This window comes from Amblyomma americanum, chromosome 10 (assembly GCF_052857255.1).
Source record: "Amblyomma americanum isolate KBUSLIRL-KWMA chromosome 10, ASM5285725v1, whole genome shotgun sequence".
NCBI lineage: Eukaryota > Metazoa > Arthropoda > Arachnida > Ixodida > Ixodidae > Amblyomma > Amblyomma americanum.
Window position 1 is genome coordinate 45,942,084 of NC_135506.1, and position 23,813 is coordinate 45,965,896.

General features: G+C 45.7%; 1 protein-coding gene across 4 annotated transcripts in view; it reads right to left on the minus strand.

Annotated features, from left to right (window-relative positions):
- Window positions 1–22,039, minus strand: part of LOC144108777 (uncharacterized) — a 25,101-nt gene extending 3,062 nt beyond the window's left edge. Inside the window, exons 1-6 of one of the 4 annotated variants that reach the window (XM_077641954.1) lie at window positions 21,789–22,039; window positions 18,434–18,579; window positions 17,063–17,146; window positions 15,389–15,427; window positions 14,481–14,531; window positions 12,439–12,591 (exon numbers count right to left, since the gene is read on the minus strand). In XM_077641954.1, coding sequence (XP_077498080.1) covers window positions 12,562–12,591; window positions 14,481–14,531; window positions 15,389–15,427; window positions 17,063–17,146; window positions 18,434–18,579; window positions 21,789–21,858 — 420 coding nt within the window. In that variant the 5' untranslated portion in view covers window positions 21,859–22,039 and the 3' untranslated portion in view covers window positions 12,439–12,561. Of the gene's footprint in view, window positions 1–380; window positions 432–1,412; window positions 1,452–3,514; window positions 3,599–4,165; window positions 4,312–5,976; window positions 6,050–12,438; window positions 12,592–14,480; window positions 14,532–15,388; window positions 15,428–17,062; window positions 17,147–18,433; window positions 18,580–21,788 lie in introns of those variants that run through there. The other 3 variants (XM_077641957.1, XM_077641956.1, XM_077641955.1) reach the window with 3 other exon arrangements.
- Window positions 22,040–23,813: the final 1,774 nt, after the last annotated feature.

Here is a 23,813-nt window from a genome sequence, read left to right on the forward strand (position 1 = left end):
ACTTCTACAAACCATGTAGTACTAACTAGCCTTCGGCAGCAACTGAGAGCTTAGACTGCTGTTAAGGATTACGGCAGCCCTGAATACAGGCGATAGACGCTAACCGCAGAGGCGGCGTGCTTGAGGGAGCGCACGAAAGCTGAAGATGAGCACGAATACGGGCGTATGCTTGCACGCGTTGAATAACGTTGTCACGTGCCCAAGGTGGAAGAAAACGTAACGCACGTAGATACTTAACTAAAAGGTAAAACAAGGAGGTAATCGCCAGGTACAGAATCGTCCACACAAGAAATGCAACGGACGCCAGTTTTAGGGCAGTTCACATTTTACACAAGTCGGCACGTCTAAAAACGGCATGGTGTACTACGCGTAGCACTCACCCCAGCGTTGTCAAACAAGGTCATCTCGTCGGGAGTCATACCGCTTGTCGCCTGGGTCAAGACATAAAAGAAAAAGACATCGGTTACGCTTATGCAGAGACTGCGTCCAGTTGGTGTAAGATTTAACAGCATGGGATAAACATTAGGGCAATCGGTTCAAAATTCATGTTAAAGCTGTAGCTCCACATGTCGTGCACAATGGCTCCAGCGCCTGCAGAAGTCGTTTTCCTTATGGCCGGTCAGTCGTTTCCGGGTAACTCAAGAGCCTGTGTTTGAGTAAAGTCCACAGTGCCTAATGTTCTTGGTTTCCAAAAAAAAAGTGTGGCTCCTTTAAGGTTAGCGCAAGCTCAGCTCGGAGACATAATTTATGTACCCCATTTGCCGAAAGTAACTGAGCAACAGGTTTTCGCTTCTAAACCGCATAAAGGAGCCTTTTTGGCAACCCTTCAGAGCGAAAGGTATCAGAACGTGAGGACGAGTGTTGATCATAATTTACACAGATTCACACCATAAGAGCTGCCATAAGTGCTTCGCTAGGCGGTTAAGAAACAAATCATCGCTGCCCGGTTACTTTTAGTAAAGACTTGACATTAGGTCTGTCTCGATGTCTTGCTTTAATACTGACGGGCAAAGAGGAAGTATTCACACTACTTTGTTCAAACTGACAAAGGTTGCCGTTCGGGGCACGAATAAAATACTTATTTCTTTGGTGCGGAGGGATTCATAGGTAATCCTTTTTTTTTTTCGCGCAAGCCAAAGGCAGTCCTTGTGCAACCTGCAGATTATGCACGCTACGGACGAGGTTGCTGGTAAGAGGCAAGTAATTTTGTTGGAAAGCATATATCCTGTAGTCCAAAGTGTTGGTGGTCTAGTTGGGCGTTATCGCTAATGAGAAGTACACTAGGAAAGACGCAGGACGAGCAAAAGGTGAGATAATTCAAAGAAATGAAATTCTGAGAGCAAGAAATAAGGCGCTTTGCTGAGTATGTGGAGCGTGAAAAAATTTGTGGAAAGGAAGAAAAGTTAACTTGCCTTGAATCTGTCTGCCCTCTCTTGGAAGCAGGTCCTCAGCTGCAAAGTATAATGAGTTTGCGTTACATTTAATATTACACACTTCGTCGCTGCACTTCCGTTTTGGAGGTCCTTGCGTAGTTGGTTGCTATTTTGTGCTCGACGGACGTTAAACGCAATTCATTGCATTAAAAGCTTACCTGTACAAGTTGTTATGCCTGTGACTTCTTAGCAACATAATTTGAATGCGTCTTTAGCACAATGGGTTCCGTATTATCAGTGCCACTGAAGAAAAGCGATGTGAGTAGTAGCGTAATTTTATTTCGGCGCTTTATTCTGTAAATTGGTATATCCAGAGATATCAGTCCTCGAACTGTGTTGAATGGTTGATATAAGTCGCTAGTGAATTATGCCGGCAGCTTCAATCGCGCTGTCAGTCGCTAGGGAAATTAAACTTAAGTATAATTGTTGACGGTCTTTAAGAGCAGGGAGCACCATCCCTTGCGGATGATAGTTTAAGTACTGAGATAAAAGTTGAGAATTAAATGGCGAACTACTGAAGGAGTTTGTAAAGCTTCCCCTAAAAAGCCCCACAAAACGACGGATAACGCGTGTGTCGCCACTAAGTTCCATTACCGTGCCAAAGGGCCCGAAATATGACCGGAAAACGTTTGTACATATCTGACAGTGTCTAGCAGTGAAGCGACTCTGCACATAATTCGGGGTTTCTGATGGCAAATGAAAGTACGCACTGCTCGCAGTACCTTCTTCCTTTTACACAGATAGGTGCATCAAAGACTGTATACCGTGCATCTCATTACCGTGGAACAAAATAGGGAGGGTAGCCGACCCTACAGATAAGACGGTGCGACTGGTCATTGGAGAGAGCTTCGTAGCACTTCCGACAGATGGCATCGCGACCTAATAAGAACTCGAGTTACTGTATATGTATCATAGAGTAACTCTAATACAGACCAGTCGTTCCGGCGAAGAGGGTGGTGCCAAACACATGTTTGTATGCGGGAGGAAAGGAGTGGGCTGTTAGAGCACAGAGAAACACGGAGCGCATAACGTATGCTCCGCATTACCGGCGTACCATTACCGGTCTGTCCCACCACACTTTCGAGTCGCATAAGCCGAGTCGCACAGGTTTCAACCGAAAAGCGCCAAGTCACAGGGCGGACGCCCACTGCTCGTTTTTCCATCTTTTCGGCTGCCACCCGCAGACCGCTAAACCAATCAGCGTTGCCTCGGAAGTGAACAAAACGTGCTCTTTATAGTTTAGTGCGCGTTAAAGATCCCCAGGTGGTCGAAATTATTCCGGAGCCCTCCACTACGGCACCTCTCTCTTCTTTTATTCTTTCACTCCCTCCTTTATCTCTTCCCTTACGGCGCGGTTCAGGTGTCCAACGATATATGAGACCGATACTGCGCCATTTTCCTTTCCACAGGAACCAATTATTATTATTATTATTATTATTATTATTATTATTATTATTATTATTATTATTATTATTATTATTATTATTATTATTATTATTATTATTATTATTATTATTATTATACTGCTTTGTATTGCCGATAAGCGTCGAGACCAACAACTCTCATTACGAACGAGATCACGCGGAAAAGCAAGCCGCAAGTCGTGCTTGCTAATGTGAACGTTTACATCGATTACCAGCTCGTTGGTATAGAAACTTGCTACCGGTCACACGTCCTTCGCGACTCGCACGTGTGAATGGGACTTTACAGTATCCTTGGTAGTAACTATAAACTCAAGCGTCCACCGGATGGGGATAGTGCGGCGGCTTTCGAGGAATGTGCCGTTCTTGGTCACGGGATCTAGCCATATATGAATATATGAGAGTGATAGGCGTCATGCGATAGAGTTCAAGGCAGTTATCGTTGTCCCTTCTCCCCTGAATAGGGCGAGCATTCATGGAACTTTAGGTCGACCCGATAAGGACAGCCCAGCGCATGCTAGATCATTCTCATGGGTCACCATAGGCCACGCGCATTCTTACTTCCTTCCGGGCAGCTATCACACGGGAGCAGTTTTGTAACTTATTTCCCGCACTTCCACGTGGAAGTTTGTTAATGGCCGTTCGTGATTCGTTACTTACCGCATCAGTTCTCTGCTGGCGATCACTGATGCCTATGGTTCTGGCGGCGCATTCCGTTGCCGTGGGAATGATGCCGTCGGTGAACTAGGTCAGGAGGAAACGGCTCCCATTAAAACAAGGGGTGAGACAGTGAGCACGCAGCGAATTACATTTCGGTTGTGCTTGTTGACATGTAGTGCAGGTGTGGGTAGGATCAGGCAAACTATCTTCGCTTCAGAAGAATCCGCGCTTCGTCTGCGCGTTGCACTTAGTGAGCACGCAGCATGTCAAAAATCGGATTACAATTTTTTTCCGTGGAAAAAATGTGCGAGCAATGTAGAGAAGATAAAAGATCAGCTGGGAAAGAGCATATATTCCCTGATTTGAAGGTATGAAAATCCAAATCTAATATCGACGCAGTAATCACTCATTTCCATATACTTGAAGGTTGTCGTACTGCTCCAAAGCAAAACTATAATGCTATTTAAAAAATATGAGAATACTGTATTGTTCTAGTTTCGGCGAATGCTGCTTCTCAGGTCCGACTTCCATATTCATCAAGACACAAACCCAGGAAATCTGGGCGAACGTTTCTCGTTTGCAGGGCTGCCACCAGGTTGATTTATTGTGTGCTTCGTTTCTGAGTTGGCATGTCCGAGTCGGCGCACTCACCCGCTGTATGATGGCCGGGTTGATGTCCCTCGCCATGAGCAGGCACTCGCGCGTGTTGTCGATGCGGTCCATGAACTGCTGCGCCAAGGCTTCGTTGGGCACCAGCTGGCGCACCATGGACTTGAGCCGGTCGATGATGGCGTTCACTGCGCGTTTGGAATGTCGAAAGGAAATCATGTCCATCATCTTTATGATCTGCAGTGCTAAGCCCACTGCTAGACAAAGGCATGTCCTATTAATCTCCACTAATCTAACTATTGCAGGAGAGTGGCAGATCAGTCTCAGCAAAATGATAGCGCAATCCTTACTTCTCATTCTCCACGACTCTTAGATGCACTTTCCTCTTACTGACACCCAGTCGCCCACTCTGAGACTGTGTCACTTTCCTATTTTGGGCGTTTCATGTCCTGCCGAACTACCATATTCTAAGTGATGAAAATATGTGAGCTGGTAACCGGCGCGGACAATCTAGGGCGGGTTTCGCACTCTTGTGTTGTTTTGCATACACCTCTACAACTGTCTGTTCTCCCTAAATCTTTCCCCTCTTTCTTCGCCTTACCTGCTTCCTCCCTGACCTTTAAATTCCAACTAACTGCAACGAAGCAAGGTCCGCGGATCGCAACAAACTTTACGCGATAGCGTATACAGCTACTTCGGCCTAAAAGATCCGTCGATGTAGTAAGCACCGAGTGTCGGAAATAATCGGGGGCTGCGCAAAAAAAAAAAAATCATATGCCAACTGCTTGCCGCTGGATGTTCTGGATGGTGCCATACAATTCAGCGCTTCGTGCAGCATAAACTTACTAGTTAGAGTCTAGCTCGCGCAGGGACTCGAACCAGAAACCTATAACCGGGGGCCGCGAAAAAAAATCACGTCATAGTAATTAGTGGTTCTAGCGATTGATGATTGATTGGTGTGTGATAGGCGATGACGAGTTAATGTAATCATTTAATTAATTTTTTAACTAAAAAAATGAAAAAATGGATAGGGGGCTCCAAAGGTGTCAAAATGCCCAGAATTAAAAGCGAATGCTTGATGATGCTATTTAAGAAATTGTACTGTGTAAATGATCAAATATTTGAAACAATTAAAAACAATGAAAAATGCATTCAAAGGTGTCAAGCTGCTCAGATTGGAAAGCCTAACCCAGTACGCTATCGCGTCATCGCCTTTAGGCGGAGGTGAGTGTCCTCTCCAATTTTAATTACTGTATTTTTGTTTTTGATAAATCACAAAATAGAAGAAGCGGTTTGGAATGACTACGTCAAGTTTTCAGACTCTGCGAAATAAGGTGTAATGATTACGTCATGTTTTCAGACACTGCGAAATAAGGTGTTTTCCGCCTAGTCAGTAGCGGAATGCTTGTTAATACGTTCATTGTATATTGAATTTCACACACACTCTTGTGCAGTACTTTCTTATAACATGGCCTTTTGCAGGCGTGGAGTAGTCTGCGATTCAGTGACGCCAACTACAGAACCGAAAACTTGTCTCTGTGCGTTATGTTACGATCATATACTGGAATAGAAAAATCGGACGTGATGGCGTCCTTTTGCATAAACCCTGTGCTGATTCCAGCCTCCTTGGTATCGCAATTTTTTCACAGACTGTACAGAATGAAAACATTGCAAGCCACTAACGCCCACGAGCTTTACATATCCGCTCGGCCTGTCAATGCAACGTTTGCAGAGGCGTGAAAGATGGGCTTCCGCTTCTTTCGCATTCCCTGATGATGTTACGCATAAACTAAGAAGATGTTACGCATAAAATGAAAGTATTTAAAGCCATTTTTTCAACGCAATCCGCTTACCGTTACCGTCGGCCACCAGGGATGTAAAGCACAGCATCGCGATGATCGCTGTAAGTCGAGGCATCGCACACTTCAGAAAGGGCTGCCGAAACCAACAACGAGGTTATCCAGATGACGAGACAAGATGCCGATGCCGGGGCGGAGTGCCAATTGCCAAAGAAGAGTATGCCTATTCTACGTAGAGACTAGTACCTCGCTGGTGGGATCCAGGGTTTGTCACCAGCCGCTTATATTGGCCTTTCGGGAATGCTGGAACCAGCTGGATCTACACTTGTACGGTTTGCCTCCGCATCCATGCGTTTCGGCATCCACGGCAGAGGCTGTGCCGAAGCGTGGACAATAAAAGACGCTTTCCTTTCTCTTGTTCGTACACTGTCGTTGTTTTGTGGACCGCTTTCCGAACACGTGATGGCCGTACAAAAGGCTACGCGGTCGAAATTCCGGGGGCGGTGCAAGCAGGTACGACGATGAAGAGTAGGCGTGGCTAAAGACACTTAGTTCGTCATATTGCGTCTGCAAAACGTTTCCGTGCGCAAAGGACGGCTGGAAGAAAGAAGAAAAAGACAGAATGCGTAGCTACGGCAACGAATGACGGTGTGCTTTGGGCGAATTTGAATAATGGTTTACAGGAAGGGAATTCTATTTCTTGTTACTCGCTTTCACATTGGCCCATCTCTGTCGTTCCCCTGACTGAAACTTTTATGCACTGGAGAACTGCGTTTGCTATATATTTCGCCTAGAGGCAATCTTTTCGCTTCGCACTAGGAATTGGAGACAGTGGTCTAGTTCTCTTGTGTAGACATCACGTGGCGTATGACAATCAACTAATATCTGTATTTTTTGTAAAAAAAACTTGTACAAGATGGCAGCACAGGTTCGATCGGAGAACCTTTTTATCTGATTGACGTAGGGTGAGACCACCCTGCTACGGCACGGCGCATGCGTACAGTGGGCGAGTAAAGACAGCAGGAGGGCTTCGTCAGGTGGCGCCCCCATTCAGAGTGGCAAACTTGGGAACACTGGGGAGGGCTCTTACGTTTTGCCAACGACTGTGCGTGTGGACGCATTGGCCTACAGCCCTGCAGTGTGAGAATGGGTAACCGTCTTCTGAAATGTCAGTTTATGGTTATTTTCTTGCTGGCTTCAAGCATGGCTCTCAGTAATAGAAAGTCCTGTACGCGTTACTAATCACGTTTGTCAAGAACGTGTCTATCTAGAAGGTCAAATTGACCATAACAGTCACCACGTGACGGCAGTGTGTCGTGTAGCAACAGTTCCAGCGTAGCACCTCAATGGATACGTATACTTTAGATCCGCTATGTGCCAGCCAGTATAGCGGAGATCGAAGTGGCACCCCCCCCCCCACCCCCGGGACCACCACTTGCATAAAATTTGGGGGCCACTCGTTTGACGCAGAGTGTTCGAATTGGTGTCAAATGACTTGGAATGTCCATGGCTCTAAAATTACTAATGCAGATGAAGCCCAAAAAAATGTGTAGGATTCGCACCGGCGACCTTTCCGCCCCCAAACCGTGTATACCTAGAACCTTCACTCGGCCATTACGCCGAGCCCCGCCGCGGTGGCTCAGTGGTTAGGGCGCTCGACTACTGATCCGGAGTTCCCGGGTTCGAACCCGACCGCGGCGGCTGCGTTTTTATGGAGGAAAAACGCTAAGGCGCCCGTGTGCTGTGCGATGTCAGTGCACGTTAAAGATCCCCAGGTGGTCGAAATTATTCCGGAGCCCTCCACTACGGACCTATTTGTTCCTCTCTTCTTTCACTCCCTCCTTTATCCCTTCCCTTACGGCGCGGTTCAGGTGTCCAACGATATATGAGACAGATACTGCGCCATTTCCTTTCCACCAAAAACCAATTATTATTATTATCATTACGGCCGAACCGTTGGTCGCAGGGGGTTTCCGGAACGGAAACATCTGCGTATGTTTGTATTTGGTCTCCACGTTTGCTGAGCACACCGACGGAAACAGATGAAGCTCCCGTATCTAACGCTCTTAAGCGTAACACTGAGGCAGTGTTGGCGGATAATTTTTTCTCACCACATACCCAAAAATTAAGGACAAGCACATTTTTTCAACGAGTAGTTGTTTACAACGGAAAAATTTTCATATAGCGTAAGATTTCACTGCAGCAATCAATATATCTGCAAATCTTCCTTCGGCATGCTTGCATTTGTTTGGCATTAACGCTTTTGCTCTCGTCGAAAACGTTCCCCATTGTTTTTGCTTTTTTATGGCAGTCTTAACTACTCGATGCGTCCGATCGACAAACTTTAAAAGGAACATTTTTCTAAAAAATGAACCGTTACTCGGCCTATTCTAATTATACCATACAATATTCTATTGTTGCCTCACAGTTCAAATTGATGTCCGAGAATCCCGGACTTGTTATAGATGCCCACTGTTTAAGCACTGACTAGTTCTAGAACAAACTTAAGTCGAGCCATCTAGGCGCCGCTGACTTTCACATGTGCGGGAGACTACCTAATCTAAACTCTGTGGCAAAACCCAATCCGTTTTATGAAAGATAACTTATGCCAAAAAGTGCCCTTTTCACATTGAAGCGGCATAAGTCGCAAGGCGTAGAGGCGCCAGCTACAAGGCGTCTCAAATTCCTGATAGGGTGAGTTCTTCTTGCGACAACATAGTTTTTCCACAACTCTATATTTGCTATTCAGTGAAAACCGTGCGCCGGAAGAGACGAGGATGAGTGGGTAGTTGTTTATCACTGGAAATGTTCGCTCATTATTTATATCCTTCATCGAAAGTATTCATACCATATTCGGCTTAGAACCGAATATGGCCTCACATCCGAAGTATTCGCCTTAGAGCAGTTCAGAAAAGCACTTGTTGCACTCCTGAAGGCTGAAGGGTCTCGAAAAGTGAGGATCAAAGTTTTCCGCATTTCAGCCGACACTTGGAGCTTCATAAGTGCCATAAGTGCCATAAGCGCTGCACCGCACTGCTGTGAAAGAGGAAATGTGGCCTGAAGGCTTGTGACCATGCATAGACTGCTCCGGGTGAGGATACCGGATGGGCTACACACAGACTATAAACTCTTTATAGACTCTATTGCCTTGCTATAGATATTTCCTTTTCTCTATTCACAGCCTATGATTTGTCTATAGAAAAAGTCTATTAAAAGTGCATGACCATAAATCTATAGATTATCTCTACACTGTTTCTAGGACTTGTATTTCCTAGACTAGTCTATAAATTTTGTCTATAGAAAGTCTACAGACCTTACAGTCAAAAGTACGTGGACAGTCTATAGAAACTTTTGTAAGGCGCACAGAAAAGTAAAAAACGCACGTGCACTCATGCAAGCGCAGGGTTCGTCGCAGCGACAAAATAAAACATGTTGGTACAGGAGTATGATATGGGATCATGCACCTCACCTATCGCTCACCTCCACGTCCGTCATTCAGACTGTGTCGAAATCGCGATGCTGCCGCAGCTCGTTTGTTGTTGTTGTTGTTGTTGTTGTTGTTGTTGTTGTTGTTGTTGTTGTTGTTGTTGTTGTTGTTGTTGTTGTTGTTGTTGTTGTTGTTGTTGTTGTTGTTGTTGTTGTTGTTGTTGTTGTTGTTGTTGTTGTTGTTGTTGTTGTTGTTGTTGTTGTTGTTGTTGTTGTTGTTGTTGTTGTTGTTGTTCTACTGGGCGACGTAAAACGAGCACAGATGCAATGTATCAAAAAGAAGGAAGGTGAGGTGTAGCCAGCAGCCCCAAGTTTTGCTTACGGTGCATTCTTAACCTTCCTTCAATTTCTCGAAATATCTGCCGCATCGGGTTCCAATGAGCCGTGAAATATAGTCGCAACTGGCGCGCTGCAACAGTTAACAGGTGGTCTAGCACCTCTTATGCACACCTGTCGTCTTTGCGGCTCTAAAAAATTGGAGGGGACACTTAAGTTCCGCCTTAGGGGGCATGACGTGATAGCGTCAGTAGCTGAATGTTCATAAATGCGGAATCGGTCAGTCTTTACTTTGCATTCATAGGTCCCTGCTAGTCGTCATAGCACGGCTGGCGCAGTGGTGCACCGGTTAAGCGATGCGCCACTGCACTACGATGGGAGGTGCTGCTAATGGTGGAGCTTGTGAAATCCAGGCTTGCTCTTCCCACGCACCCTGTCGCGACCAATCATTAGCTACTTCCTGTCACAGTGGTCAGTTTGCTCACAATCCGGCGGGCTGGTTGTCATGATGCCACAACGTCACGTGACCTACGTGGCTCATCTAGGTTGATTCTCTGGGAATTTTTCGCTCGCAACGTCATCGACGACGAGGCCGGATTTTCTGCAGAACGCAAACCTGAACGCAATCGCGTTAAAACGGCGGAACGAATTGAAAGGTAGGTTTTCCACAGCGATAGCTTTTTTTTATTTTCCTTCGCAGTGAAGAGGAGGCTGCAAGGGCGGAGCGTCCACAACTGTGTCAATTCGCCAAATAGTTCGGCTCATGCGGAAGCCGACAGCCAAGAGCACAGCTCTCTTTGCTGAAACTTCAGTCCGTCGCTGTAGCAGCTGGCGCCATCTATTGATGCTTCTTGTAACTAGGCATGTCTGGCGAATTTGTTGTAAACAAGAAAAGTGTTTTTCCCTGGGCTTTCAAAGTTGAAAGCTTGAAGTTTTGTTAGCACTATGTGTGTTAAATAACGGATATTAAAATATACTATATTTTAAGCGAAAACTAAATACTGCTAGAGGGGACAGTATTTCGATGCTTAGGATGAGGAGGCGTGTTTGGACTCCGTAGCCTCCGCTCCAGTGTCATAAAAGCTGTCGCAGAGTACAGGCGCACTTTTGATGTGGTTGTGTGCTTAATTTAACCTCGTTATAACGATGCTGATGGTGCCTCGCGATTTTTTTGTTAGAGCGAAACGCTACCTCTGCTGGAACTGTCGCATGTCAGAGTAGCCAGTCTCAGTGTGCCGCCGATGTGCGTTGCGGGAGCCTTTTATATGCGCTCTGAGGGCCCAACACATGGCCCAAATTACCTACACCAAACGGATATGTCCAATTTGTCAGCACGCGCCTTTCTTCCCTGACAGGCAGGAGTTCGGTACCTAGGAAACCGCTCTTTGAGGAACAATGTCGTAAAGAACATGTAGGGTTAACGCTTTCAGAATATTTAGCTGCTTTTTCTGGGAGATAAAGCCTGTGTGGGTCGCTTTAAGAGACTGCGCGCGACTGCAATTTCGTCGCGAGTGCTCGTTCTCGTTCTCTTCACTGCACAACTCATGAGCACGCTCATGAGCAACTGATGATCGCTGCCTTCTGGTCAAGGGAAATTGTTGTGCGCTTTCTTTTCGCGTCCCGTGGACCTCTGAAACCAGCATGGTGGCGTTACTGTCCAGCACACAATGCGCACTGCCAAGTGGTTTCAAACATGCGCACAAGGTGCGGAAAATTTCACATGGAACGGGAAACGTAGAGAGCGCTGTCAGAGGGCGCTGTCAGCGGGCGCTGTGCTGTGAGGAAGTTGGAAAAAGCGGTTTTCGTATCCGACTTTCGTTGAAGAAGGGAGCGACAACGTTCAACTTCGCTTTTAAGCTATAGAGATATGTCCACACAAGCAATGAGTGCATGCTCCTCTTGAACCGGGATAAGTTTCCCGCGTGTTTGGCGCTCCGCTATAGACGGAGCAGGATGTGAGCGGTAATTTCAGTTTGTTGCTTGTAATCAATACGTAATTTTTCGGCACCACTACAAATAGACATATTCAGCCCTCAATGCTAGTGGAGTTTATTTGAGATTCGTTATGTCCAGTTCTGGGAATATTTCGCCTCGTAAAAACGAGTATCAGATAAAGTGAGGTATCAGATACGGGAGCTGCCAATGTGAACGGCTATTCGTTCGTTATGTCCAACACTATGTTATAAGCAGTTTCGTTATAACGAGGTTCAACTGCATTCGAAACAACAAGCTTTGCAATACTTATCTCGCATTACAATTGTTGATCAAATTGCAAAGCCACTTTCAGTCGGAGTGATGCACCAGGAAAAATTGGTAGCCTGCCATCAAGAAGCCATCCCCTCAGCTTTTGGGGCTTCAGTCAATCGGCGCGGACCGAAGTAGACATGTCCACTTAGAGGACACTTCCAGAATGCTGCCCTAGCTAAGTTCCAAGGAGAAACGGGTGGGCACAGAAAAATTAAGGCTGACGCCGTTTACCAAGAGGATTTCGCGGTGTTCTCTCCTCTCCACAAGAATGCGTCGGCGAACGCTTTTGGGTTTAGTATTTGCCCACATATTGTTTTATGGAAGACAGAGGTACCTCTTGCGTAACACTAAATATTTCTTGTTTATTTATTTCATGCTTATTATTATTCCGTTTGAGCCACAGGTGCATGAAACTCATTCCTCTGTCCCCGCTCGAGAACAGCCAGATACGGCCGCGAAACCTTCTACTCTAGGCAGACGTGCTTCGAGAATACAGCCACTCTCGCAGGCGTTTCTTGTGCGTACTTTATTTGAGTCGGCGTCCACTGACAGCGATGAAAGCCGGGCCGTCAGCTATCCGTTTACCTACAGGCTGGAGCGTAAACCTCGGAGCTTCTAGTCGACCCGTGTTTATGGCTTAACTTTTTCTTGAATGCATTGCTGGAAGGAATAGAGAAATGCGTCAAATTAACGTCAAGCGCATGACATTATCTGTCCTGGCCCACATAAAATGAACCAGCCGTTAAAAGGCCCGAGAGGTGTTAGTGAGACTGTGGCCAGCACTTTTCTCCACGCTTATTTCACTACGTTTTTATCTACCTTTGTAATGGTGTATAAGTTAGAAATTTCTGCTAGGGAAAGCTGCACAGTGAAAGGCTTGTCAAGTGTGCGTTTGTTTTTAATATATATTGGTATGGCAGACCCAGCCTGGAAGCGGGTGTTAGAAAACAAGAGCACGAAACAGCAGGTGGTCTGTCTACATTTTCAGTTGCCGCGTTCGATTGTAACAACACCAAGGACCCACACCTACGAGAGAACCCAGGAACCACAGTACAGTATGAAGTTATGTCAGCATCCGGAGTGTTTTTTTTTCTCTGTGCCTGACCACCTGACGTGTCCCGTCGCCAGAACTGAAACTTTATGCTCTTGACCAGAGGCGTAGCCATGGGGGGGGGGGGGGGGGGGGGGGGGGCGGGGGGGGGGCTTATAGCGCTTCCAGCCAGCCCCCCCTCCCGGAATTTTTTCGAACTGTCACGCACCGCTGACCAAAACAACCACCGGTGCCGGAAGTCATTTCGGATTTTGTCACCTACAGTGTCTTTTTCAGACTAGAAAAGACATTTTGGCGCGAACATTGCTAACTCGGGTTGGATTTCGTGGCCACTACCATGCACCTGGAGTAATGTAAAGCAAGGGGCCCCATCCTAGCACAAACTTTCAAGGGCCTACCGATGGCTCGCTGTTGCGACTAAAATTTCGGTGCAGTTGCTCGCAATACATGACTGGTGACAGGTGCTGCTGCGCAGCACAGCGTCATTGAGATTTTTCCCTGGCCGTCGCATATGTACAAAAATGTAAAGGTTCTTGAACGACAAACATTCGTTAAATATTTCTCCTCTACTTGCTAATTTCATGGCATTTGCGTTTTTCATATCAGCGGCATGCACTGCTTTGATGGTTCCGGACCGGTACAGTTCTAGGCTTCGTGTGTTATTTTCTTTACTTATTAAATACGCAAAAACGTGGAAGCATTGGTATCAGTTATGTCTGCCACGAGTGAACGATAAGGGGATAGTTGGTATTGCATGATTACAAGACATAAAACTGAGCAGGGGACAAAACACAGAAGAGAAGCAAACAGGAGCAGCTCGTCCTGTTTGCTTCTCTCCTGTGTCTTGTCCCCTGCTCAGTTTTATGTTTTGTAATCATGTCTGCCACGATTTTTAAGGCATACGAATACATTCTTTTATTTAAAAAAAAACATATTTCACCTGTCTAGACAGTGCGTAGCGTTATCTAATACACAATGGCATTGTCAATGGCAATGGCAATGCAGTTATTATTGTTGCGTTTGGTGCTTCCACAAATTCTATGAGGGGGACACGGTCCAACATGACCCCCCCGCCCCCCCGACCAACAGGATTTCTGGCTACGCCATTGCTCTTGACTGAATATCTGTTGCCATTATCCTCTTAGAAAATCATTTCGCGTAGCACTTGGCCATATTTTCGGCTTGGGGCCAAAGGTGATAAATGTGTGAGAGCCGGTTTTACACCCTCTTTACAGAGCTAGCCTTGGCATAGTCTTTTTGATCCCGATGAGACATTTCCATTCCAAACTGTGTAACGAATCTTTTATTACCGCCAGTAGTATGGCGGCATTCAACAATCAACCTATGGGCTGTAACTACGATTATTACTTACCACTAAGGGTACTATAGTGGGTGGCATATATGTTGTGCGCAAGGTTCGTATTACAAAAAAAATACAAACGGTTGCGCAATGAACGTGAAAAAAGAGCAGTTGTGGCGCAATAAGCGAAGCACTTACCCCTGCTTTGTCGAACATTTCAATTTCCCCAGCCGTCATTCCACTGGAAGACTGCGTTTAGATAAGAAAACAGCATCTTTCAGTGGCGAATACATGGTGTGCTGTTCAGCATGCATAACATTTTTTAAGGGGGAAAAGCTGCGAACTTTCGCTCTTCGTTAATATGCCACGTGCATCCATCACTGAGATTTTGTCATAAAGAGATGGCTTAGTGCTTTGTTTTACACATACACAAACTGACAATGAGCCATCAAGCCTGTGAATATCTACAAGGGCAACAAACATACACCCTGCGCGCCCAATTTGCCCGGTGCTGCTCCTGAGATGGCTATGAAAATGCAGCTTTTTCTGCATGCTCTAACATGGAATTTGACTGCTGACTTTTAAAAAAGCCGAAGGATATTGACTTGCGCGCTAATTTGCCACACTAGATTTGTACCACGAACGTAAGCAAATTCACAATTTTGTGCTGTTTCACTCCGGCCTTCATTTTTTTTCTATATACGTCTCTACACAAGAATAACTGGTACATTAATCATTAGTCTTTGTCGCCTCTTACGCAGCAAGAACTCCATTAATTGGTCGATGAAGACTATTTTTTAAAGCGATGTTTATTGCCATAGAGCATGTACCACAACCGGCGATTATCATCAGACCCCAACTTCTGCTGACCACTTTAGGTGAGACTGGGGTTGGCATTGCGCCTAAACAACGTAAGCCTACACATGGGTTTTCATTACTACGTAATCCTCAGCAATTCGCGAAAATCTCGCCATATGCAGTCATTCTGCGCAAAACAGCATGGTGATAACAAGTAGTAAATCGTTGTCCCAGCTGAAACGGTGCAATGTGATCCGTTCTTTCTCTGGTAAAAGCGATGTGGGGAACAGTTTTGAGAAAATAATTACCTTGAATTTGTCCGCCTTTTCCTGGAAACAAGCCTTCATCTGAAAGTAAGTGGAATGATTGGTTTGAGCGACTCCATTCTCTGAGACGTTGTCTTCGCTGCATTTACCTCGACACAAGCGTCTCAGTTTCCATTTCCCTTTCGTTTTCTTGTGCCACTGCAAACCGCCTTACTTTTAGTCGGGACGAACCTAGCTGCCGAGTCACTTATTAGCGATAATCACGAAAGTTTGAGACAGCTGAGCCGCGACCAACTCACATTCAGAGCCTACTTGTTTCACCTTTTCGGCCGGATCGGTGGTCACGCTGTACAAATCATTATTGAAGTGTGGCAACGTATCGTTTCAGTTCGGGCTCAGTGCTTTTGTATAAGCCATAAAACACTGGCTGAAAATTCATTCGCGCTCAGTCCCGTTATTTCTTAAGAAAGTTCTGGAATTGTGGGAACCCTTGGCGGATTGAATGACGCTCATGCCCTTACCTATGCAAGCACGAGCGAGTCCAAGCAAGAAGATGGATTATTTCACACGAAACTCAGTGTGAACCTCCCTCTTTAATTTATCATAACAACGTCACGGATCACGAATGGCATCAGTGGTTAAAGGCGCTTTTCTCGTGGCAAAAAAAAAAAAAGCACCTGAAGGAGGGCCGAGCTTTGTGAACGAAGTGTAGAGATTGCAGCAGAGGACTGTAAACCTTCATCATTGCCTCCTTAATATCTGTGTGCTGGTTGCTTATGTATTTGAGAGGAGTTAATAAATTTGCATTATCTGCAAGAGTCACTAGGCGCTCGCTAGATTGTGTTCAGCGTGACCATTAATGCCCAAAAGTGAACAATACAATATGAGAAGAGGAAGTTTGTATTTTTCCTACTTAAACCCACTTTTTCCTCTCTCGTGCTGTCTTTTTCATCTTTACGCATTAGCACATTTCCTTTAAGCTAACATGGAATCCACTAAGTTGTCGTGCACGTATGAAGTTAAAAAAGAAATGACACGACGGTTACCACTGTGTTAAGCGAGATTCAGCGACAGCTGTTCAAGTATTTATATTTTATAATATATTGAGGTAACAAATAGAGAGGCTTCGTATCTCTATAGTTCTAAAGGGCTCGTATTAGTTTTCCACACATACTTGTTTTTCGACTAGCACTATCTCTAGTCCACCGTTCTATAGGTGCGCGGCGCCCCCGATGACCTTTTCCTACGGCGGCACGTTTTGCAGCAACTACCTGTATCATAACTGCTGCATGTTGGCATGGCAGTATGGATACAATACAATTATAGTAGAATAAAAATAATAATTTATGCTGAAGTCCATCCATTATTTTGTCTTAATGTATTTATTTGTACATTACATATATTTATTTTCTGGCCCTCCTCGCCTTGACAAACCTACAATGCGGTCCTCTGGCAGAAAAGTTTGGAGACCCATGCTTTAAGACAATCAAAAAGATCCGCGCATTCACAAAGTGCAGTGATGTAGTCACATCGCTACTTGTGCACTGTGGTGATCAAGAACTGCTCTTTTATGACACAGCTTCTTGTAGTTGAGTCCTTTTATACCATACAATGTGTACAGTTAGCGGGCGTTCTTAGGTGCTGTGTGCAAATTGGGGTGTACCCGATTAAGAACTATTGGGGATGACAAAAAATTGATTGGAGTTCGCCACTTGCCTTCGCTTCTTTTTCAGCAGTATCCGCGATGCTCATGAACTTGCCACCGCATTCGGTAACCGTTGGGATGAGGCCATCAGCAAACTGGAAATAAATGAAGAAAGAATTCATGGGGCTGTACTCTCCTTATCATGCTTAGAGTGCGTCGCCATAAAAAAGGCTGCACGCGAATCCATGCTGACCACGCCCGCTCCCGAAGGGTACCTCGCCGTCAATGCAAAGTAATAAACTCGAAAGTTTGTTTTATCAGATGGAACGATAACTCAACGCTTGGCTACCTCCTGAGAGCAAATAACATTTGTTATGATAGGTTCCAAGCACAGTGGCTTGCAATATTTAGGGACAACCTGCAATAGTTTTCAATGCCTCGACATCGGCGCCAAGATCGAAGAACCTCGACGGTCGCACCTAGATTACCTGTCTTCCCATGGAGACCACTTAAGGTCTTTCTATACTAAAGAGGTTAAAGGCATACCCCCTTTCATGTCTGTTCCCTCCTCGTACATCCTTGCTGACTGTTCCTTGCGAGCGCTTCCAGTAGGGGTCATTAATTACTGGTCGGCAGTTTTGAAAAACGCGCAGCTTTTCCGTTATTAGGGGTCTCGATTGTAATCAGTTTTACAGGTTCGGCAAAATCACAAAGACGTCATCGTCCACCTACCGCTGTCCCACCTGTCTACCAACACAGCTCATTCTTTCATGCACTCCGTGGGGTCATGACTCAGTAACCTTGGGGTATTGCGCCCGTCTACTCCAAGACTGACCAAAAGGGGTTCACTACTGCTTATCTACGGCTATAATGGGAGTCTAACATCGTTAGCGATTCAGACATACCACATAGCCACCCACAGTTACTAAACAGTCCGACTAACCTCAACACCTTGCACCACTCCAGCTGTTGCTAAAATTTGCACTACCACAAAGAGGTTCACCCGCCGCGGTGGCTCAGTTGCTAGGGTGCTCGGCTACTGATCCGGGGTTCCCGGGTTCGAACCCGACCGCGGCAGCCGCGTCTCGATGGAGGCGAAACGCTAAGGGGCCCGTGCTGTGCGATATCAGTGCACGTTAAATATCCCCAGGTGGTCGAAATTATTCCGGAGCCCTCCACTACGACACCTCATTCTCCCCTTCTTCTCTCAGTCTCTCCTTTATCCATTTCTCTACGGCGCGGTTCAGGTGTGCACCGATATGTGAGACAGATACTGCGCCACTTCCTCACTTCCTTTCCCCAAAAACCAATTTTTCCACAAAGATAGACTTTCGGAGAATGTACTTACATTTAAAACTCCGTTATGTAATCCCGTTATGTAGCACCGTATACTCATGCTGTAATCTTTCATGTCATTGAAGTCTGAGAATGATATGGCTTACCTGCTTAATTATGGCCGGGTTGATGTCCTTTGCAATGGCGAGACACTCGCGTGCGCTGTCTATTTTGTCAATATACTGCTGCGCCATGGCCTGGTCGGGCACGAAGTCTCGAATGAGCTGCTTCAGTTGCTCGAGCACGGCTTCCACTGCACAGAGCATTCGAGATCAGTGTACAATGGGACAGCCCCACAGGCCACAGAGTATAACAATTCACAGGGACACCTATTTTCATTATGCGTTGGCAATGCGACAGAATTTGTAGCTGTTGATGCCTTTCTTGTAAGTAGTGTTACTTCCGGTCTGGTGACGATAATTCCCGTCTGGTGACGTCACTTTCCTGCAGCCATTAGGAATGCTCTGATCTGGTGACGTCACTTCTCCGTAGCCAGTGGGCGGGTTTGGTGACCGCGGACGCACGTTTGCCCCATGCGGCTTCTAATGCTGTTGTATTAAATAGAGAGGAACGCGCTTCAGCGCCACCAAAAAATTCAGCCTTGAAGTGAACTCTAGATTGCTTAATTTTTGAGCTTGTGGCTTCGTCCCAGTAAATGCTGAATGAAGTTGTGACACGTGAGAAACTTCATCACAACTATTGTGTCGACACGGACAAGCAAGGTATAGGACGCAGATAAGGGGTGGGCATATTATGAGAGGAGCAGTGGGGATGCGCTGGCATGTCATCAACGACAAAGGAGATCAGGGGTCCTTGGCAAGCACCCACCGTCTAGTGCAGTGTGCTGGACGCCAGTAGTTAACACCGAAGGATGGAAATATTTTCGAGTTCATCCTAAAAAACTAAACTTTGTATTGACAGTAATGGCCTAATCTCCCCAAGTGCTGCGCTGAATTAGCAGGGGTGGATCTATGGGCAATTCTTGGATAGTGGGGTCGCGGTCGCGTTTGCACAATGGAATTCTTGGACTCTCCTTGCCTAAAAATTATGCCCAGTGCAGTTTTCCTGAAGTAAACTTTCCCAATAAGGCCTGGGGATAGGAGGTGGGTGGCGAGGTGGCTTTCCCTGCTTACATCCATCCATGCTTGTGCTCGCACCTACTAGGAAGCGAGCAAGTGGTCCCTTTCACGTTAATGTTGTTCGTGCTTTGGACATTTTGTCACGCCGAAATTCGTTGAAAGAGAGGAAGACAGGGAGTGGTCCTATTTCTTGGCTATACAGCGTTAATTTCGTCGTAGTTTTGAACAGCCTGCTCCGACCGCACGTTAATCACCATCACTATCATCGTCACCTACTTTTGTCCACTCCGGGAATAAGTCCTCTCCATCCGATCTCCGATCAGGCCAACCCTGCGCCAGTCGCTATCGTCCTGTCTCGGCAGATTGCCTGATCTCATCCGCCCACTTGACTGTCCGCCACCTCGTCAACCTGTCTGCGTTTGCCGTCTCTTCTAACCTCTGCGCTCCCCTAACCACATGATGCTGATGCTAAAGCCTACTTTTCTCCCTCTCCCGACACGAATTAATGACCTCAATAGCTGTACCAATTTCTTTCCTCGCCTCCATCAAGGCACCACAGGACCACGTGATGATAAGTGGTGCACTTTCGAGAGCGACCGCTAACACGGCCAATCCTACCCTGAACTCCGTAATTCACGGCCCATCACTTTTGACGCGGGCCGTAAAATAGGCTTTGTTTCTGCTTGCGAGAGAATATCGATTCTTTACAGTATTGTAAAGGCAACACGTCTCAGCATGTTTATCAGAACAAGGTCACAGTGGAGCTCTACCACGAGGGGAGGTCCCTCGGAAGATCACTGGTTTCAGAGGTTAAGCTTAATGGCGAAATAGCCTAAATTTGAATTGGCCTACTGCAGAATTGCAAGTAATGAATAGCTCTAAATTTGTCTACAGGTTTACGGTATGCGCCTGAGTGTGTGCACATACCTTTAGATTTTTTAGACCTGCCGAAGTTTTCACAATTTCCTTAGTTTTACCATGCGGTATTCTGAGTAGGTCTTCCACTTCTAATGTAGGGACCACTAAGGATGCAATACGGGGAGTTGACTTTTTTCCAATGTTTTCATTGCCTTGCCATTACAGGGTTGTCTCAGGCTCACTCTGATAGTATTCCCTTTACGCATCTTGTCGAAGCGGACATTTTTAGGTTACGACGTTACGATACTGCACGGCGCCATGATACTCGTAAAAAGCGTTTCAATAAAGCGTCATGGTTAAAATGTATGCACAGAAGGTTTCTACTTCGGCGTACCCAGCTTCCCCTCTTCGACACCTCAAGACAGTCATCAGGTGTAAAGTGCCATAGAATTCATTAAATAACGAAGAAAATCCACAAAAGATACCTGAAGTAATTCTAATTTCAATAAATACAACAATGCGAAAGGGTCGAATTTTCCTTATTCTTCGGCTAAAAATGTTCATTTTTCAAGCATGAGTTCTTTTCGTTTCTTCCCGCCATATGCACACGTGAAGTGACAGGGATTTTTCCTTTTACGATAGATGATCCGTCCTTCTCACAGGTATCCCAATTCTCAGGTCAGTTAAAGCGTAGGGGATTGGAGAATATATATCAAGTTCACTTCCTGTGAAAGCAAGATGAATCAGCGCCATCCATGGTAACTATTCTCTGACTGTGTTCAAGGCCCCCCTGTGAGCATTCCTTATACCAAACGTGAACCTAAAGCCTAAGGTGTCTAGCCAAAAATGCGTGATCAGTATCGTAAAGCGTTTTTCTGAAGACTTCTCCTCCGGAATACTGCCATAATATGAGCTGGCCTCCCAAGTTTAAGCTACTACTAGAAACGGAGAGGACATTATTTTTAGCAATCGATCAGGAACAGTTCTACAAAATGTTTCGTTAAGGTCAGTTTGCTGTGAACAAACAAAAGCTATTCCACACTACCGTCACTGCAATGATACACGCAAATGGAAATTAGCACCACCACAGCTGGCCAACCATTTGCGAGGAATTTTGTACGGTATTACTCTAAGAACGAACGAATTCCAGATTCATTGCTCTTGACCAATTTTTACATTTTTCTTCTTAGGCCTTGGGTTATATTACCTTGCCGCATTTGAATTATTTAATTAATGGAATGATGCGATTGCATGGCACGCCATTCTCTCTTTTGCTCTTTCCCACGTGGTTAAAAATTACAGCCCATTCTTTTCCTACAGTTTTACCGAAACTTCTTTCGGTAGCGAAAGAAGTGAATGCATTGTCACTTACATTTTTTTCAGCCAAAATAAAAACTTGTTACAATACTACAGAAGCGGTACAGCCACCACACTTTCGAACTGATTTTCACAGGGGCAGCCAAATGATCATATACAGAAACATTTGCTCTCGACAATGAAAACACCTGAATTTGTCTGTACTCACCGTTGGCGTTGGCCGTCGTGTATGTGAAGCAGCAAAGCATCACAGTGACTGCGACGAAATGAATCCTCATTTTCTTCGAAATTGACGAAAGGGACAGCGAGGAGAGAGTTTATCCACAGGTGTAAAACCAGGAGGAACTTTTGAATCTCGGTCACGGCGACGGAGAGTTTAACCAGAGAATTTCCTGAGGCCTGTCTTGGGCTAGAACACGCGTGTACTTAGTCCCTTTTTGTGTGGTCTGGTGTAGGCCACCGCTTGCTTTTTATACGCCCTCTCACAAAGTCGGCGATCCAGCTGGGTCCACATCTATAGTCAGGCTTCCGTGACGGTGCATTTCCATTTCGACACCGTTAAGGTTTCCTTGGTGAGACGAGCGCAGACGCCGCTGATTTTCTTTCTTGTGTGTGCGTGTTTTTACCCTTTATGATTTCTTTCTCAACCTGCACAGGCTGAATGCAAAAGCGATGAGACAAATGGCTTCATGGTCGAAGACGTACAACAGCTGTCTAACCGCGGAAGGCTGAATGCGGGCGCAGACTCAATGACATCGCGTCTGACATTGCCGACTAGGCAACCCGTTTGTCAATGGGGAATAAAAGTAGCAAGCTAGCAAACCAGAGGTGGCGACCGTATCAGTGCTCATTTGAATAATGGTGTCTTGCGCCAATGTTAACGATTTCCACGAGAGTGCGGTGTCTACTTTTTCCCCCACTAGCATTGAATCTCTGACTTTATGGCACGCCTCGTTGGATACCTGTGGAAACGGCGTGCAACTCGACTGCCTTCTCCTCAGTCATCAACTAGATGTGGAAGATGTGGCTGCAGTGGTGCAACGTTTTCTCGATGCGACGTCGTCAGGATGTCACGAAAAGCTTGCGCACTTGTATGCATATTTATCCACTCTTAATGGGAAAAGTTCATTTTTCCTTGTTAGTTTACAGCACTTAAATAAAATTTTCGGCCCTGAGGTACTGGACATCAGGCCACAAGGTGATTTAAAGGTAAAGGATGGGTATGGTAAGGGTAGCCACAGGCCTCAGCGTCAATATTTGCATGCGAAAACAGTAATTACCTGCATTTATTCAAAAAAGGCGTAGTAAATCCCACTGCTAGCCGTCAATAATCTTTCCTTTCTCTGGCCGCCTTAAAAAATGTATTAAAGAAAGGATAGTCGCTTGCTCTTAATGACTTCGTGAGCAGAATGTTGAATTTTAATTTTGAACTGCTAAATGCCTTAGTTTGTTCTTTAATGCTTCATATTCGATTATAATGGTGTGTGTGTTGACGTTGTTTTATGTACAAATGTTCTCCATGCTAGATGTGTATTTTCCGAGGATTTTACCGCTGTGCTATTATGCAAGGACTAGTCTTAGTCAGGAGACTGTTCCCTCTCCCAGAACGATTATCTGCGTTGCAAAAATACGTAAATAAAGAAATTGAAGACAAATATATAAATGCCGCTCCCCTTACTTTACCGAGTAACTTTCCCGGAAATGAACGCATACCGTATTTGGCAAATACCTTGGTGAAGCCCCGATTAAAGTCCAAGCCTCAGAAATGGTGAGCGAACAGCTAGCACATCATCGTCCCTATTCCGTGACCACCTTTGAGTGATGTAGTCCTGACACCTCAGTCACGTGACCACGAGTCTAACATTCTCGGAAGCAACCCATCCTGGTCCACGTGGTCCTCGTTGCCCCGACTTACCTGAACAGTATTCCCGTTGGCCACCAGATCACAGTGTCCTTCATAGCCCATGCACCGCTTTGGAAAATTAAATCCGACAATTCACAGTTCCAATGGTTCGCTTAAGATAACTCCATATAAGGCATAGTGTGCACTGTCAAGAAGCTAAGCTAGGCTCAAAGGGCAAAGAAACCAAACCATGTATATGCTATGCAGCAGTGAAGAGTGTGCGTCTGTGAATTTGATTTGATTTGATTTGATTTATTGTTTTTGTTTTGACAGCACACAGACTGCAAATCGAGGGAGAGCAAGCCAAAGGGGACTACAAGCTCCTGACAA